At 36.0% G+C, this 17,295-nt stretch overlaps 1 protein-coding gene across 1 annotated transcript; it reads right to left on the minus strand.

Moving 5' to 3' along the window:
- Positions 1–597: 597 nt before the first annotated feature.
- On the minus strand, positions 598–7,926 carry LOC135156846 (nmrA-like family domain-containing protein 1). Its single transcript, XM_064110538.1, has 4 exons — positions 7,570–7,926; positions 5,485–6,043; positions 2,228–2,421; positions 598–1,643 (listed from the first exon to the last, which is right to left on the minus strand). The coding sequence occupies exons 2-4, from the start codon at positions 6,008–6,010 to the stop codon at positions 1,455–1,457; spliced, it is 909 nt and encodes a 302-aa protein (XP_063966608.1). The 5' UTR covers positions 6,011–6,043; positions 7,570–7,926; the 3' UTR covers positions 598–1,454.
- Between the last annotated feature and the right edge of the window lie 9,369 nt (positions 7,927–17,295).

The following is a 17,295-nucleotide window of genomic DNA, read 5'->3' on the forward strand; positions in this document are numbered from 1 at the left end:
CAAATATGTTTCTCATCATACACATTTTCGAGGGGCGTTCTAAAAATCCTGAGTGCATTAAAAAAATATTTAGGCCAATTTTTGTGGCCGTCCAAAAAGTTTTGGTCATGGTTCAAATCTTTTGAGATGCATTATATTCGAAGTGGAAAGAATATGGAACAGTGTTCGTAATTTGGCCAGTTCTGATTAATTCTGAATAAGTGTGAAGGGGGCTTTACTAAAGTGATCAATCTGAGGGAATTTAACACACAACTGACACTCAATAATTTTTTCTCAATCAATAAGGTGATTACTTTTTTCATACCTCTCTCTGATGAAACTACATGATTTCAGATTTAAAGAAAAGTTAAAATCCGTTTATACACAAACATTGCATCAATGTTCTGTTATTCAAATGTAGATTTTACAAATTAGATTGCTTCTAATTACAACTGCAGTATGGAAAATCTAACAATTAACAGCTTAAATTTAAACCACATATCACTTGCATATATCATGGCAGATGTATATCAACCTATATTTAAGTATAAATCAAGCGGGCAAATGAAAAACTAGAAAATGCCAGCAATAATGACAATAAGAATCATTCACAACAGCCTTGATCATCCATTTTACTACACTTTCTACAATATACATGTACAAGGTGGTACATTACATTATAAATACTGACATTATAAAAATCTAAAAAAAGCATAAATGAAAATATGATTCAGCATATTTGCATTCTTGCATTATATATCACACAATTTACATAATAGTAGCACACTTTTGACACAAGACTTAAATTTCATCAAGGTTCAATAAAAGGATGATGAAAAGGTTATCGATAAAAATAACTCTAAGGTTCCCCTTGGCAGTGAAAAAGAGAATGATCCTAATTCTTTTAAAATATTTTAAAATATCACATAATAAAACTACAAAAGAAAAAGCTGAATTATGACATAATTTACATCATGAATTTCTGTTTCATCTTTTCTTTGATATTTCACTATTCCCTTTCTCTCTCTCTGTCTCTCTTTCTTTCTTTCTCTCTTTCTTTCTTTCTTTCTGTCTCTCTTGCTTTCTTTCTTTCTTTCTCTCTTTCTTTCTTTCTTTCTCCTTTTCTTTCTTTCTTTCTCTCTTTCTTTCTCTCTTTCTTTCTTTCTTTCTCTCTTTCTTTCTTTCTTTCTTTCTTTCTTAATTTCTTTCTTTCTCTCTCTTTCTTTCCATAATTTGTCTTATTTCTGCTTTCAACCTTTCCTCCTCTTACTAACACACACACTCTTTCTCTCTCTCTCTCTCTCTTTCTATAAAACTTGTCTCTGTAACAAGGGAGGATTGCATTTCCTGCAGTATCCCAATGCAATATACACACACTGTAACTTCACCATTTTCATCATTTTTGGTATAAAAAGGCACCATGACAATGGGTCAATAGTTCTTTGGTATCAGCGATCAACATCATAACTAGCTCCTCAGTTCAGTATTGCATAGAGCGATGTTTTATTTTCTACTACCCACTGTTCAAAGTTCTTCACGTTTGGTAGCATCTTCTTCGTAGTCTCCATATTGAAACGAAGATCGTGCCTGGCAAAGTACTCAAACATGTTTCCGAGATCCTCGATGCCTTCCCCCGGAAGCCTTCGGAACTCCTCAACCTGCATCTGAAGTGAATTAGTGATGATTAAATTAGATGCATATTGTGAATCCAGTGACTGCATATAGATATTGGGGTAATAGTAGAAATGATCGGGGATGTAGCCAAAGGCCGGCCTCGATGCCACATTTTGCCGTCCTTGGCATTGGCCTCGGCCAAGTCATGTGTGCAAAGTCTAAGGGAGATGGTTTTTCTCCAGTGGCTAGCTTGTGACTTGGAAGTACTGGCCTTGACTACTTCACTAGAAATGATGGTAGTACATGTAGCATGTAGCAGTAGACATAGTTAATTAAGGATGAAGTGTTCAACATGAAAAAAATACAAACTTCCCCTCCCTGGAAAAGAATACTACCAAAACTATTTTTTAACACAAAATGTTGACCATTTCAGACTTGAAAATTTTGAAGCTGTCACTGAATTCTTCTACCTTCACTCAAGTATTCGTGTGGGTTATTGTTGATCAATTTTGACAAGTTACAATTATATATCATTTTAAAGCTTAGGATGGCCTTTAATAAACACAATAAAAAAATTTAAGAAATATTTTTGGCAGCTTATTGTCAGTTTCGGGGTTGCAGTTTATATATTTACCTTCATATCTTTAAACTCATTTGGCTTGAGAACTTTGGCAAATATGTGAGCTATCTCATCGACTCGTAACTTGTCTCCGACCACATTAAATGTCTTATTCATCGTCTGGGCGGGGTTGTCAAAGATGTAATGAAGCAGGGGGCCAGCCTGGTTAACATCGAACATATTGATGGAGGTGTTCAACATTGGAATTCCTGTTAAAATAATAGAAATGAGAAGAACAAAAATTCAATCTTAAAATATTATAAATGAGATTTTTTGTATTTATAATGAAGATGGAGATAGTAAAGAATGAAATATTCAATTCAATTTGTCTCATTTGTGGAATGTGTAATAACTAGTATGTATCAAGTGAACTGGTGATTTTCTAAGCCCTTATAAAAGTTAATCTGCTTGTGGAATCTTCCTTGCATCAAAATATATGTAGAGTATTAAATATTTCATTATAATGTAGCGCTTCATAGTTTTTCATACCTTGGTTTCTAAGCGCTTTACATTGTAATGGTTATTACCCCGGTCATAGGATCGATCACTGTTCCACACATACAGTGCACAATCTCCACTCCCTGGGGAGTATCCTGGCCAGCCAACCATTTATCGGTGCACACATGCCCGGCAATCTTTCACATTCTACCGGGTACCCATTTACCTGAGTGAAAGACGTGGTTAAGTGCCTTGCCAAATGACATTAGTGCCGGGTGAAATTAAAACCCTCGACCCTTGGTTTAAGAGTCATTATTGAAGCAGAAAATAAGACAAATTTATGTAAATCCAAATAAAAAAGTGAACTCTTTTTAATAAGGTGGCAGCGGTGGGATTTGACTCATTCCATTGAAATGACATTTACACAATGTGACACTCTATTGATGTGGCAATAACAACTTTCATTCGCTATCTTTACTGTTATCTTGTGTGGTATCTGCATTCAGATCTTGCCTCTGATAAAAAGAAAATACCTGTACAACTTATCTCCATTAATATATCTTTAGGAAATATGATCAAGGTTGATAAAATGTTTCAATTCATTTTACTTCATTTATATCATGTGATAAATAATGGTGGGAAATACACGTCTCACTATCTCCCCCATTGTTAATTATATAAAATCAAGAGGTTAAAATGTGATCTCTTAAAGTACTTTAAAAAAAATATTCATGTCAAAGAGTTTGGTATAAGATGATGTAGCTAAACTTTGTCTATTACCAGTGTCTCTCTATAGAAAAAGAGACTTTACATTTTCATAATTCTCATATTCATCTTATATGAATAATCTTTTTGATTCAATCCAGGTATTTTGCAATAGATGATTTTTTTTCTTCCACATTATTGTACATAGGCCTACCTCTCTTAATGTATATTAATGAAGTTTCTAATGTTATTATTTTTTACCTTTGAAAACAATTTTTTTTGTAATTTACATATTCTTATGGGATGTTGTAAATGATATGTAGATATATTAATAATAAACACAATAATAATAATGAACCATTCTTTCATAATAAAGCATACTGTATATCACAAAATATGAATTTACGTCCCTATATAGGCATTCAGAATTAGAAAGGGGGTAAAACAGGGTAATAACTCAAGGAAAGGGATATTATTAAAAACAACTGTTGCTGAAAAGGCATTTCCATGTTGAAATCAATAAATGGAATGAAACCAAACATCTATCATTTACAAATCATCTCTCTTCGCTCTAGAATTTGTATGGCCAAGTGCCCTAACTCTCACCTGCAGAGAAGTATAGGCAACACCTTCTGTTTTGCCAACCTTATAAGAAAGGAACAACTTCAACAAAAGCCCTTAAACACCAAGGGGATCTAACTGTTTACAAAGGAACTCCATGAACATAAAAGAGCCTAATAGGATGGGGGCAGTAAACAGGATTAAAGTAACAAAAGACACAGCTATATTCAAGCAATAGACAGGTTGACAATGTTGATCTGGATGGAGGTTGGTATATAAACGTGATAAATCTTATCAGAATATTTCCGACATTGATTGAAACCCATTACGATTCAGAAAATATCAGAAACAATCAAAATTATGAGTTATCATTCAGAAAGTTTGTAACTAGTTCCTATTAGTATTCCCTCCATTAAAGTGCATGAACCATATTGATCAAAATGGCAGGGTATGTTAATATGTTTATATTTTTAGGAATAAACCATAATAAGAATGTCATCTCAATTACTAGGTGTAGAGAAAAACAGATAGGACAGGTAATTGTAATAATAATTATTATCATCATCATTATTATTATTATAAATATAATAATGATAATAACAATAATACAGATTACTTTAAATAGGAAGCACATGACAAAGTAGATGAGCGTCTATTTACTTTACAAAGTATTAAAGACAATGACATATTTCAAAACCTTCCATCAAAGGAAGAAAAGATAAAACCCAGGTGAAATAAGACATGATAAACAAGTAATTATCAAGGCTTTATAAGATTACAAAGATTATTGTGCTATTTCTGATGATTTAAAAATCAAAAGAATAACATAAAATGATCTACCAAAAAAAGACATGCTTTACAAGTTTGAATTAATGAATATAATGAAACAGGCAGTAAATCATCAATATGCCTTCTTTTTGTTGAAGGGATTCCATTTATACAGGAAGCAATTTAGACAGACAACCTGTTTAATTCAACAAATACGGAGAGAGGGAAGGGGGTGAAAGTAAATTTACACAATCCTGAGATCTCAATTATGACAAAAGGAACTTCTCTATGTTGCAATTTGAAGTGATATCTTTCCCAAGCACTGTATTTGCTAAGCTAATTGACTGGGACATTTTAGTATGTGCTCTAACCAATCACTTCAAGCACTTATAAGCTAATAAATATATATCTTCCCATACCTTGTAATTTGAGTGCCCTCCCTTTACTTGAATGTGAATAAAAAGAGACTAGACACACTGTATCCAGCCATTGACAAGTTTTCTTTTCCTGATGACTTCAGCTTAACACATTGCTGTTGGTGGGATATTAAAACCTCATGTCAAAAGGTAAAAAAAAAATTGAAATCAATTCACAAAGCTGTTTTTCAGAATTATGATAATATTGGCAACCTCATATTATCTGAAACAGCTTCCTTATTTCTAGAGAGAACCCTTTCAAGGCAAAAGAAGGTTGTCAGTTACTCGTAACTCTAAAAAACATATTTTGAGCTGTTTTCTATTTTTCTATTAATTTGAATTTTGAAATGATATCCTCCAATCAATGAAGTGCATTACACTCACCTAATCCATAGACGTGCTGCTGTAATTTCTTTGGCTTAAAAACTGTTGTGAGGTTCTGATACGAAAAAGGAAAGATGACACTTGTCCTGGGAAGTTCACGTTCATTGATGTAATCATTAATGCGGGCCTTGGCGTCACAGTTCGCTGCCGAGATCCCGATGGCCTGACGAACAGACGGAAGCGTACTGAAAACAATATGCTGGACTTTCTTCACCATGGCAACATCGACAACATTCTCACCCTGCTGGTATTCGTGCTCTTCCGGATTTGAAGCACCAAAGTCGGTTTCTGTAAAGAGGAAGCATCCATAAGCTCCTTCAAGTGCAGTCGCGATACTCTGTCGATCGTCTAGGTTTGTTTCGAAGAGTTGGACACCGAGGTCGCGAAGCTTGCTGGCTTGGTCCGATGAGGATGTTTTCCGTGTGACGACAGCTCGGATGGTGTACTTGTGGTCTTTGAGGAGAGACAGTATCAAGGAGTGTCCCTGGGGTTCTGTGGAACCAAAGACTGTGATGATCTTGGACATTATCAGGGGCTAAGATGGATCAGGGTGAACAACCTATAGAAAATAAAGAGTGTATATTGTATTTGTATATTATCTCCTAACATTCTTTCTCCAGGAGCAGGGATCAACATTCACCTTCATGAGAATTCTTCAATTTCATAGGCCTATCGATCAGCATCATAAAAACACTTTCACAATTATTAGAATCACCCCCACTCAACCATTAAAGTGAAGTATTTCCCACTTTATATGCTGGTATTTTGTTTTGTTTTGAGTTATACAGGCCTCTCCAAATTAAAACAGTATGTTACCTCTGTTGGGTCTGCGATCCTGTTTAATGAATACAAACTAAATGAATGAGTGAATGAATGAATGAATGAATGAATGAATGAATGAATGAATGAATGAATGAATGAATGAATGAATGAATGAATGAATGAATGAATGAGTGAATGAATGAATTTTAAAAAATGACTTAAATTATTGATATGACTCTAGTTATATAGGCTCACTAAATGCCAAACAATTCTTGCATAGAATTTATGATCAAGGGCTATCACATCAACTTCATACTCCTATTTTTCCTAGTCCCATTACTCCCCACATTTTCAGTCATTTTTCTATTCTTGTCATTCTACATTATTCAATGATATTGGCAGGCAAATCTATGTGGAAATAAAGAATAAATTGTATTCTTAGCTACATATCTAAATCTTAAAAAAAACCTTAAACATGTCCCTTCTGTCATTTCGACAACAATCCATTCACGGTGAACTACAAATAAAATAGATCCCCCTCAATATATATTTTTTTTTTTCAATTTGTTTCCCCTCCACAGGGATTTTATTATTATTCAAAACATAACAAGATATCTTTTCAATGACAAATCAAATTAATAACAACGAAATACAATACAACAGTAATTGTAACAAATATATAAATTGAACTGTCAGGTTTACATAATAGTAAACAATTTAAGGAACAAGCAAGGAGTAAATGAACAATAATATTCATATGTATCATTGTACATGGAAAGGGAACTGAACAGATCACTTCATGTAAACATGGCACGTAATTGAAACCATTTCTTTGTAAACTTTACCATTTTACAATTTGACTCTGCGATATATTTTTCATTCTTGAAATAATTCTGAAGTGCAAATTTGATATTATCAAAAACAGGTAATTGATGTTTTACTCTGGAAGTATAGATCATCTGTCGTATCACTATCAATAAACAATTTAATGCATAATTACTTGAACCTCTTAAACCAAATGAAAACTTGAACCTCTTACACCCCTCAATATATCGTTACGAACCCACGACCTCCATCACCCTAACGCAAACCCCCTTTATCGACCGGAGGACTCCCGTCAATGGGGAGGCGGTGCGCGATCATTACCCCTCTGAACGTTCCCAAAACTCCTATTCACTCAAGCTCAAGCAACTTTACGTAGTTATCATGGTACGGATAATGTGAAGACAAAAGTAAAATAACAACAAATCTAGATTAAATTGAACTTCTACAGAATAAGTGTCGATTAATTGTCTGATTGCTGATAAATATTTATAAACTTACTGCAGATTCTTGGACCTTGGTTGATGGAATCCACCGAAAAAAATGACTCTACAAAACTGAAGAGGTGCCTCGTACCAAATGCACTGACTACCGTACCGCGGAGAAACACCACTGGAAGAGCGTACCACGTTGCCAGGTACCCGATAAGGAGCAATGCGGCGAAGATCAAAAGAATAACGGGAGTCCGTTCTTTTGAAGCAAATATACAGTTATCCTAATAAGCGTTGTTTTACTTGTTTCTTTGTGTGATTGAATTCAATACGACCCAAAGTTGAAGCTCACTCACTCGCTGGGAACAAATTGCAGGTTAAAACGAACGTTAAATTTTGTGCAGTTTCCAGTTTCGAAATATAAATCGATCAAGACACTAGCTATATTGATTCGGGGGTCTTCTTTTCGGCTTTATCTCGCGGGTCAACCCCTTTTGTCACAATCGGATTAAGGTTGTTGTGGAGTATTTGCTCTGTGTAAATTGAAAAGGAGGGCTACTTTTGATCAATAAATTTGCGTTTCGTCATCAGAGGTGCAAGATATCAGGGGCGGAAATCTCTCCCAAAAGGTAGGGGGGACAAGGGGCTGGAAAATTTGACAAGGAAAAAAAAAAAAAAAAAAAAAAAAAGGGGTTATCACCAAAAATTTCAAGTCATTTCGACAAAAATAAATTTGACAAGCAAAAAAAAAAAAAAAAAGGTTATCATTCCAAAAGTAAGGTCATCTCGTCCTAAAATACAACTTTTATATCGATTTTGAATGATGAATTTCTTACCATCATAAAAGACCAGAAATAGTAGGGGGACATTTGATATTGTGTCCCCCCTACTATTTTTAGTAGGGGGACACGTCCCCCCTACTGGGATTTCCGCCCATGCAAGATATACGATGATCTGCAAATCATAATATGCCTATTATTATAGGCCTACCGTCTCGCGGGACGGGTGGGGGTCAGGGTCCCGGCTGGCTGAGCATCTCAAGGTATATTATCCAGGGCAGCGCGAAGCATCGATCCTGAAGGGGCAGGGAGCGATTATCCCAATGAAAATATTTGAGGGTAAACATCTGGGGCGGCATTTTTTTTTTTGGGGGGGGGGGCAAAACCAAAAAGGAGCACTTCTAATTGGTGTAAACTGACCATGAGATCGATTGTCATCTGCGTGAATAGTTATAGGCCTATATCCCAGCCGATATGTGTCTTGTAGAAATTAAGTTTAGCAAATAGCCTGTTTGAAGTGATTTCTGATTGATAAGATAGGCCTATACATATTTACAGGTTTTAGCGTAGCGATCGAGTGAGTGGTTTGGAAATTCTTCAAACCTGAAGTTGTATAACTCGCATTTTGGTCAATTTTGGCGCTAATTACTAATAAAAGGGCATCCTATACAGGAGATGTTGCGAGCGCTAAGGCGCGAGCTCAAACTTCTGGACATTTCATGTAGGATTATAAGACATGAAAATTAAACGTTCCGTGCAGTTTTGGTAATCATGAACAAGATGTGTATCTAACAAAATAATTAATGCGAGCGCGAAGCGCGAGCTGAAATTGGTAATAATTATGCTGACCAGAAAAGGAATCTGCAGTCAAGGACCGCAGTTAGTAACTCATAAAGAGGATACATATCTCACCAATCGAATGCGAGCGCGAGCTGAAAATTTGTGATATTCCAACTTGACCTGAAAACTGGAAATTCTAAGCATTTTTTGTAACAAGGAACTTACAGAATGAGTAGCTTGAACAATAATTGATGCGAGAGCGAAACGCGAGTCAAATATGTGAGATATTCAAACTGGACATTCTACTCATTTCGTAACCATGAACAGGAAGAGTACCTTATGAGAGTGCGAAGTGCGAGCTAAAAAAATTGTGATTTTATAACCTAATATGTATTAGGTTTTAATTTAAAAAAAAGGTATTTCATTTTGAAAAATTTATGCATTTTATATTACATAACATATGGGGCAGCTGCTAGTATATGACGTCACAATTAAATGATTGGAAAAAAAATATTCTGATAGTAAACTTAATGGATTTTCCTTTTTCAATATAATAACTATTTTCTGATATTTTTTACAACTATTGTCGGGGTGAACTTCCTCTTTACAGTTTCCAAATATGGGACAAGCTTAGAACCCTCTAAGAACACTTTTTTTTCTCCAAGAGTGTGCAATTTCGTATTCCCTGATTTAGTTATTGTTTTTTATTCAACCACGAAAATTGATATATTTTTTTAATCAAGTGAATCTGAGCGCTTTTGTCAGATTTATCTGCTCCCAACTAAACCATCTACACAATATCGGTCAAAAACACGTGTATACAATATATTATGCACATAGAATTCAGTGTTGGCAAACTTCTGAGGGCTTCTGTTACAGAAATCTGAGGGGCAATTTTTTTTCCTTGAAAAGATTTGGTTGTTGAAGAAAAAGTGGCCGGATAGAGAGAAAGCCTAAAAATTCCCATATGAAAGACACATTTTTATCGCTTGAAGAGAACATTGACATTGGACCATACGATGTACAAATAAAGATGGGCCATTTTTTCCATCCCGATGGCACTGTAAGATAAATGGACAAAGTGCCGTTTTCGGCATATATTGTGCCTCTTCGTTGAACAAAAAAATCTCTTTATTCTATTACATAGACCTATACCCCGTCAGGGGCAAAATACATCGAATTAAAAAAAATCAGTCACGGCCGAGGTGCCTGTTTTTCAAAACATGTTTCAATTCATTCAGTTTGGATATAAATCAAACAGAAAAGGCACATTATTTATTTGCCTTTAAATGAAGAGGGGGGGGGGTTATATCTATGACACTAGCATAGATCTACTTGTACGAAGTAAGGACTAGAGGCCATTCCCAGAATCTTGAGAAGCAGTATGCAAGGCTTGATGTTAGGAAGTTCTTCTCAGTTTTCAAATCGAGTTATTAGTTCTTGGAACAGTCTACCAGAAAATGTGGTTTCAGCACCTTCTGTAAATTCCTTTAAGAATCGGCTTGATAGTCACTGGAAGGATATTGCTTTTGTTAACGGTTACACTTCGTCATTCCGAAGGTTCAAAATTGCCTATACCTCGATGTTCGTTAATCCGAAAACGTAAAAGGGTTCGTTAATCCGAACATTTGTGGCGTTATTCCGAAGGTTCGATAATCCGAAAACGAAATAAGGTTCGATGTTCCGAAGGTTCGTCAATCCGAAAACGACATAAGGTTCGTTGTTCCGAAGGTTCGTTAATCCGAAAACGAAATAAGGTTCGTTGTTCCGAAGGTTCGTTAGTCCGAAAACGAAATAAGGTTCGTTAATCATTAGTTTTCGGACTAACGAACCTTCGGAATTACGAACCTCATTTCGTTTTCGGATTAACGAACCTTCGGAATTACGAACCTCACTTCGTTTTCGGACTAACGAACCTTCGGAATTACGAACCTCATTTCGTTTTCGGACTAACGAACCTTCGGAATTACGAACCTTCGGAAATACGAACCTTCGGAATAACGAACCTTCGGAATATCCGAACCTTCGGAATAACGAAGCTTCGGAATTACGAATGTATGCGTTTGTTAACGACTTTGAGTAATGGACTTTATATCTTGCCACATGCTGCTACTTGCCACATGCAACTAATTGAAACTGATAGTGTGGAGCATACTGTTTATTCCCTTGGATCGATGAACAGGCATAGTCCTACAAGCATCGTTGGATAAAAGTAAAGTAAAAGTAAAGTATATACAGCGATTGCTTATACCAAATTATTATTTATAGGTTCCACCCTAACTTTTAGACACGGTTATATATAAAGTTTGTCTGTAGGGCCTACTAACAAACCACAATTATAAAAGTGAGTTTGAAAGTTTGACAAAAATTGAAAGTTTATTTTATTTACTCAACAACCCATTCTGGGTATCGGCCGGAGTCCATTACAAATACATCCAAATACTTTACTAGACAGCATTCGAATAATACATATTCAAACAAAGAACATTAAAGATACAAAATTTGAGTGATATAAAATCACCCAAAATATATAAACAGGATAAACGAAAGAAAAAACGAAAGAAAAGAAAAGAAAAAGCACCCCAATAAGTATCAAGAATAGCCCTAATACATAGGCCTATACAAATTGCTATGTCTAGCCATCACCATTCAGCACTTTATGACACTCCTTCCAGTGGCTCACTTTATTCATCGTCCCAATATAGCTTCCTGTATGAGCTGCCAAAGGGCCCTGAAGTATAAGTATGGGAAATTTGAAGGGAGTGGGAATGAATGTGATGATGGGGGGGGGGGGGGGGTGCAGGAGGGGGAAAGTAAGAAGGAAAAGGAGAAAAGGGAAGAAAGACAAATACTATGTATTTATTACAAAATTATATAGGCACATGCAGCCTGAAAAAGAAAACAGACCCTAATGGCTATCTAAAATATATACATAATATACATTATTTAAACATGTGTCATTGACAATGACACCCATAGAGAGGGTATTTGAGAAAAAAATTATACAAAATGTACAAAATCGGGGACAAAATCATCAATAGTATTTCATCAAAGTAATTTACGAATAGAGTACATTTTATAAAAGTTCAAAAAATACAAATGTTAGTATTAAAAATAATTTGATAATTACGGTTGAAATAGTATATCCTAGCTGAAGCCTAAAAAATATAATCGAAATTGACATATGATTAAAAAAGAAAAGAAAAATGTAAGTATAACGACATCATCATATCTTTGGCTATTATACCACAGTTGAAAAGCTCAAAATGTTATATTTTAGTTTTCGAGCGTAGCAAAGTTTTAGAAAATTTGAAAATTAGGCCTACAGTTGAAATAATAGATTAAATCCCTGAAACATAAAAAAGCCAAGCTTTTAAACTTATAATTAGCATATATACATGTTATGTCTAACAGAAGGCAAGTAATGGCATCCGGGAATGGCATCAGCATATCATTGGCTGTTATACCACTATTCAAGTCTAAAAAAAAAGAATTTCGAGCATAACTTATTTAGAAACGAATCATAATTTTCTTGCAAAATTTAACAAGGTTGGAACGGATGCCTGCTTTTCACAATTAAATACTGTAGCTGATTAATTTTGAGTGTATTCGGTCTTTCAGTGTAATGTCTTTTCAGATGAAATTTTCTTTCTTTAATTATAATAATTACAAGGCAGTGAGTGCGCGCTACGCGCGACCAATATCGCGATCGTAATAATCCGATTGTTATCGCTCCTTGAGAAACCTCCCCCCAAATATCTGCCGGGAACTTACCGGAAAGCCTGGATTATTTGTACTGTTTTTCATGCTTTGATAAAGGTGAGAAAGAATAATTTGTCATTTTAAGATTATCACTTTTGCTTGTGACGTTTTGCTTATGATATAGAAAGTTTTTCATCGTGAGATTCGGTATTTTATCGTATGTTTTGTGCAATGGCCAAATGGGTGCGAGTGGTGTGCATGTGTGACTGTGAGAATATTACACAGGGAGCTCCGGCCCGCGAAGGCGAAGCCGAAGCCGAGGGCAGTCAGACGGCAGGTCCCAAGAAAGTGGCTTCTTTCATCCAAGTGATATTCATGACTTGAGATGTTGTGCATATTTAATGAGCTTGATGCGGACCAAAACACCTCTTTTCATTCGGTCATTGCTGCTCTAATTGTGCATCGAATTTCATGAATTTGGTATCATTTGTAAAGAATTAAGAAGAATCATTCTTTCAGTTTCAGGTCATGTGTTTGAATGTATTCAAAGATTTTGTAATATAGGTTAAAATTTTGATCTAAAATATGCTATAAAACAATTATTTTCACCTGACAAAAGCTGCTATTTTCACACCTTATTTTTGTTTGAGCCCAAATGATTTTTAGATCATGATAAATAGTATGGCAGTGAGTCCAAACTTCGCGCGTGTCCATACTTCGCGGACGGTCATTATCTAAAAAACTAGCCGATATCCTTAAAATCTGACATCATCAACGTGAAAAGCGACCTAAAATTACCCTTTGGTGTAAGTTTCTTTAGGATGAGTTCAGTAATCATGAAAATATTGACAAAAGATCGGCAAATTTGTCACCGTTGGCGCCCGTTTTGAAGAAATCTGATATTCTCAACAAGCATCACGATATCACCATTTTGCAAGCAGAAATCATCAAAAATGTGAGTTAAATGTGGTACTAACTGATTCTATAGCATTTTGCTGTCAATCTGGTATAAATATTTCACTTTTTGAGCTTGAGTTTTTGTTTAAATCTCCACAAAAACTTTGGTCCGCGAAGTTAGGTCACACTTTTCAGAACGGTTTTCCAGCACAGCGCGCATTCGCCGATCGGAATAGAATTTTGAGATAGCGATACCGGCGAAACCCCTTGACCTACTTTACATTTTCGTCCATGATTTTATAGTTTAGGATCTTGCCGTCAATGTGGTAAATATTTCCTGAATTGGTTTTGTATAAATTATGAATATTTTGTGAACAAATTTAAGCCTGATGAATATTTTTTAAAAGTCCGCGAAGTTTGGACACCCCATCATTTTAACAAAAATGGCCGATCGAGACGGGGTAGAAGGAGAGAACTTTTCGTTTTTTTGAGGTTCCAGACTGTGCCCAGATGTCAGGAATCTGCCACTCGTTAGACCTTCATCCATATAATCGTGGTAATTGTATACTTTCTGTTTTCACAATTCATTTGGAGAAATATTTAGACCATAAATCACCCTAGTCCGGTGACAATGGTAAAATACACGGTAAGCTTCTGGGCTCCCGCCCGCTGTGCGGGCGGGAGCTCTCTGGGTTAGATAAATAGGTGATAAAGCTGAATATGTATGCTTTAAAATGATAGGCCCTATAGGTTTCAAAATAAGAATTGGTTAAGCCTTAAGGCTTAAGGCCTAATCGGGTCAAGATCACACTTTTCATTTGCCAAGTACATAAAGCAGCTTGAAAACTACCTCGAGCGAAGTTTGTGCAGGCTCCACTCCACTTCACTACCGCTACACTACGCTTCACCTACCCGAACTTCGAGACCATGAACTCGATCGGATATTCCGAGTGACAAAAGGTGGGATTTTATGGGGAGAAAATACAAAATTCATGCAACATCACGATCTTTAAAAACAAGTATACCCGGTACCCAGTTGTTGTGTGTCCGGACAGGTTGTGTGTCCGGACGATCAATTTTAGAAAGTTATTTGGAACAATTTACAAGCGAAGTTTCATCAATTTTTAGTACAAAGTGTAAGGAAATATTATAGAGAACAAAATAGAAGATGATTACAACTATTGAATTAATATTTTTAGTGTAATCCAAAGACAAAAAGAAGGCTTCAAAAATATAAAGTGTCCGGACACCCGACCCCCCATCCTATGGTAAGTTCCCCCATGTCTGCGCGGTCTCCCAAGTCTGCGCTCCCGCGTATCTGCGCGATTCTTGTAAAAGAAGATATGCAACGAGCACGAACTTTACACATGCAATACATAGACAGGTATTCATAAAAAAATCCGACTCAAAATGGTGGAAAAATAATGAATTCAGGGCATTTCATGTGACGGCCTCAAAATGCAGCCTTTGTCATCAAAATCCCTGAATCGTGTGCAAAGTGAATGAGTGCGCAGACATGGGGTACCATTTTTTTTTTCAATCTGAAAATGACTGCCCAAAGGTTTTTTCAAGAAAATCTTAGATTTTCTTTCATTTTTTAATGAGAAATTTGGTACACTTACTCCTAATAATATAAGAAATACTATTAACCAAAAGATTTTGTGAAATAAGAAGAAATTCATGATAAATCTTAACTCAAACTGTTAGGTGCGCAGACTTGGGGCCCACCATCATACAACTAATATTCTTACTTTACACAAAGTTTCACTTCTTTTCCATGCTTCTATCAGTCTCAAAATTGATGATTTAGAGCCAACATGAAGTTCCTCACACGTATAAATATTAATGCGCTGCCGACTTCAAAACTTCGCATGCAGGAGGTACCGGGTCTGGTCCGAGCTCGGACCCTCGCGCACATGCGACGTTCTGAAATCGGCAGCGAATTATTACGTGTGAGGAACTTCATGTTGGCTCTAAATCATAAATTTTGAGACTGATAGAAGCATGGAAAAGAAGTGAAACTTTGTGTAAAGTAAGAATATTAGTTGTACTTGTTTTTAAAGATCGTGATGTTGCATGAATTTTGTATTTTCTCCCCATAAAATCCCACCTTTTGTCACTCGGAATATCCGATCGAGTTCATGGTCTCGAAGTTCGGGTAGGTGGAGCGTACATGTAGTGTAGCGGTAGTGAAGTGGAGTGGAGCCTGCACGAACTTCGCTCGAGGTACTTGAAAACAAGAATACTGCACTCTGATTGGTCAAGGAGACCACACACTGCAAAATTCCAACAGTGCCTGGGTTCATGGGAAGGTCACACTTCCCATGTGGTAATCTCCTCAAATACCCCGCGCCTGTTGTTCTGTGAACCTTATCCAGCCAATCAGAACTCTGGATTTCATGTAGTCTAGTGCTGCAAGTCAGGCGGCATGTTCGGGTTCGGTTCGGTTCGGCAATTTTTTTCCGAACTTTGGTTCGGTTCGGGGTTCGGCAATAAATGCCAAATTAAATTTAACATATAAAAAATTAAAGTTCGCCGACCTACGAACACATAATCATTGGAAAGATCTGTCATATATTTATAATAAATTTTGTTTCTGAAAAGAATAGTTATGAAAATTTTTGCATAACTTTCTTTTGAGGCACATTTTCAGGCCAGAAATTTACTTATTTAACAAAATATTGTATACAAAATAAATGACCAATATGAAAGAGTAACATTTACTCTATCTGATGGTGCACAGGGACCTGGGAACGATTTTTTCAGTGGGGGTGCTGAAATCTCTCCTCAAAGGTGGGGGGGGGGGGGACACAATTGAGTTTTCCATAATTACACACACACACACCTCTAAGGGCACCACACACACCCACCACCCCCCCCCACACACACACACATATATATATATATATATACATACATACATATATATGACAGTCACTTCTTAGCTTTCTTCTTATAAAAGAACATAGATATATAATTAGATAACTCGTGCGCGAAGCTCGAGCTTTTTTTTTTAGGGGGGGAAATTTCATGTTTTTTGTCCTGAAAAATTGAACATTTTGAGCAATGTTTGTGATCCTGAACATTAAGATGCGTATGTAGCAAATAATAACTGCGAACGTGATCAGTGCGAGCAGATATTTTTTATATACGCTCTAGTCTGATCGAAAGGGAAGTGTTAAAGGACTGTTTGCAGTTACCCATTAAGGCGATACATATATCAACAATCAAATAATGCGAGCGCGAGCTGAAAATTTGACATTCTGACCTAAATACTGGACATTCTAAGCACTTTTTGCAATCATGAAGAGGATAGGTTTATAACTATATGATTGATGCGAGCGCGAAGAGCGAGCGGAAATAAAAATGAGATTTCAGACCTAAAAACAGGACATCTTAAGCACTTTTCTAATCATGAACAGGATAGGTATATAACTATACAATTGATGCGAGCGCAAAGCGCGAGCGGAAACAAAATTGAGATATCAGACCCCAAAAACGAGACATTCTAAGCACTTTTCTAATAATGAAGAGGATAGATATATAGCTATACAATTGATGCGAGCGCAAAGCGCGAGTGGAAATAAAAATGAGATTTCAGACCTAAAAACGGGACATCTTAAGCACTTTTCCAAGAA

This window comes from Lytechinus pictus, chromosome 15 (genome assembly GCF_037042905.1).
Source record: "Lytechinus pictus isolate F3 Inbred chromosome 15, Lp3.0, whole genome shotgun sequence".
Taxonomy (NCBI): domain Eukaryota; kingdom Metazoa; phylum Echinodermata; class Echinoidea; order Temnopleuroida; family Toxopneustidae; genus Lytechinus; species Lytechinus pictus.

Excerpts from the sequence above, each read along its gene's own strand:
- LOC135156846 (XM_064110538.1), bottom strand. The coding sequence starts at position 6,010 with ATGTCCAAGATCATCACAGTCTTTGGTTCCACAGAACCCCAGGGACAC. Across the intron at positions 2,422-5,484 it reads GCAGCACGTCTATGGATTAG|GAATTCCAATGTTGAACACC; the intron begins GTGAGTGTAATG and ends TTATTTTAACAG. Across the intron at positions 1,644-2,227 it reads ATGAGTTTAAAGATATGAAG|ATGCAGGTTGAGGAGTTCCG; the intron begins GTAAATATATAA and ends AATTCACTTCAG.